At 38.9% G+C, this 1,883-nt stretch overlaps 1 protein-coding gene across 1 annotated transcript in view; it reads left to right on the forward strand.

Annotated features, from left to right (window-relative positions):
• Positions 1–402: 402 nt before the first annotated feature.
• The window catches only part of LOC108438568 (scavenger receptor cysteine-rich type 1 protein M160), a 36,929-nt gene continuing 35,448 nt past the window's right edge, over positions 403–1,883 (forward strand). The window contains exon 1 of the mRNA XM_037535629.1: positions 403–772. Within this exon, the coding sequence (XP_037391526.1) occupies positions 403–772 (370 nt within the window). The remainder of the gene's footprint in view (positions 773–1,883) is intronic.

The raw sequence follows: 1,883 nt of genomic DNA on the forward strand, positions 1-1,883 counted from the left end.
TCTCCATGTTGATGAATGAATTTGGCCACATATTTATACCCCAATGACCAAAGTAGGCAGGTTTCCTTGGGGATACCTAACAATTATGCATGTATCTACACAACTCTGCAAAAGTCATTGTTTACAACTGGAGCTGAACCTGTTTGGAACAAGACAGTTTGTTCACCTATGTTCTCTATATTAGAATCAGAGCCTGAACTGTAACCCTATTTATTCTAATTAGGATGCACTAGGCTTAGGATATTATTGTTAATATTGCAAAAACTAAATATTGTGCTAAACTGTAAAACATTCATGGTGTGTGAATGTCAACAATAATAGTGTGTGTACATTTGATTAACTTATCATTTGAAGTTCCAATTTTATGCAGTCCTGCTTCTTCAAATCATTTTTACAGTCCATATGTCTCTCTGTGATTATGAATCCTTCCCTACAGCACAGAACCGGATAGCTTTGCGGGGACCGGACAGCCCATGCGAGGGCCGCTTGGAGGTGTACAATGATGGCGAGTGGGGCTTGGTGTGCTATCATGGTTGGAACAGTGAAAATGGTCAAGATCATAAAAATGGTGAGGTAGTGTGCAAATCTCTGGGCTGTGGACAACATGTTGAATCTGGCCATAACAAAGACAGTTACAAGAACCATCAACTACCCACTAAATATTGGATGGATGAGGTAAAATGCAGCGGAACAGAGAACAACCTGTGGGACTGTAAGAAACCCAGGGACACCCACTGTGAAGCGGACAACTACGTAACAGTGAAGTGCTCAGGTATGAGTGAGGTTTTCATTATTCTGGGAATGTGAACTAAAAAAGCTGCTCTTTCAGGTGAAATGCATTAATGTGACTAGACAAGGCCTGTGCTCTGGAAAACAGGACTAAAACCTTCTATTATGTTTGGGGTCAATTTGACCCCATTCAATGTTTAATTTGCTACATAAACATCTTTTTATGCTTCATATTTAATGGCTTTTAATGACTAATTCAATAGAGACAGCTAGATAAACATAAAATTAACATGATATGTTTTCAATGTCCTGCACTCATCAGTGTTTATTGAGGTCACTTTGACTCTATAAAATATCAATATTTTACATGCATTTATTTTGGTTGTTTTGGATGATATTGTGGTCATTATAAGAAGCGATTTTATTATCTTGTAAACGTCCCTCTGCTTTAGGGCTCTAACCTAACATAACCACACCTGTAGTAGAGCGAGAACCACTGTCAGTTCACACTACATGGGGAGGGGAAAAAACAGAATTCCCTCTAGAACTGATGTTTCCCAGAGGTTTAAACGCCGTGGTCAGGCAAAGTCCAAGGATAAAAGATGTTAGCACATATGAGGTTAACGGGAGGGTAAAACCCCATGACATTTTTATTCATCAGATGCTTTTGTCTGTTATACTGAATAACATCCATCCATCCATCCATCCATCCATCCATCCATCCATCCATCCATCCATTTCCTAAGCCGCTTCTCCGTCAGGGTCGCGGGGGGGTGCTGGAGCCTATCCCAGCAGTCTTCGGGCGAAAGGCAGGATACACCCTGGACAGGTCACTGAATAACATACGTCTCTTATATTTACGCTTATTCAGATTCAGATTCAGATTCCTTTATTGATCCCAGGGGGAAATTGCAGTTGTTACAATTGCAGCCCTTTATATAAAAGAATAAACACTTTAATAATTTAAAACAATATAGAGAAATTTGCAGTATGCACACGAGATTTAAGTACTTATGAATACAATAAAGTGGCGGTGATTGTGATAATAAATATGAAACATCTGGTATAAAGCAGTTCAACTATTTAAATGATTTAAATTAAGTTAGTGTCCCTCTGAGTTACTGCACACACAATTGTTGTTATTGCACATATGA

The sequence above is a fragment of the Pygocentrus nattereri genome, chromosome 28 (assembly GCF_015220715.1).
Source record: "Pygocentrus nattereri isolate fPygNat1 chromosome 28, fPygNat1.pri, whole genome shotgun sequence".
Classification (NCBI taxonomy): domain Eukaryota; kingdom Metazoa; phylum Chordata; class Actinopteri; order Characiformes; family Serrasalmidae; genus Pygocentrus; species Pygocentrus nattereri.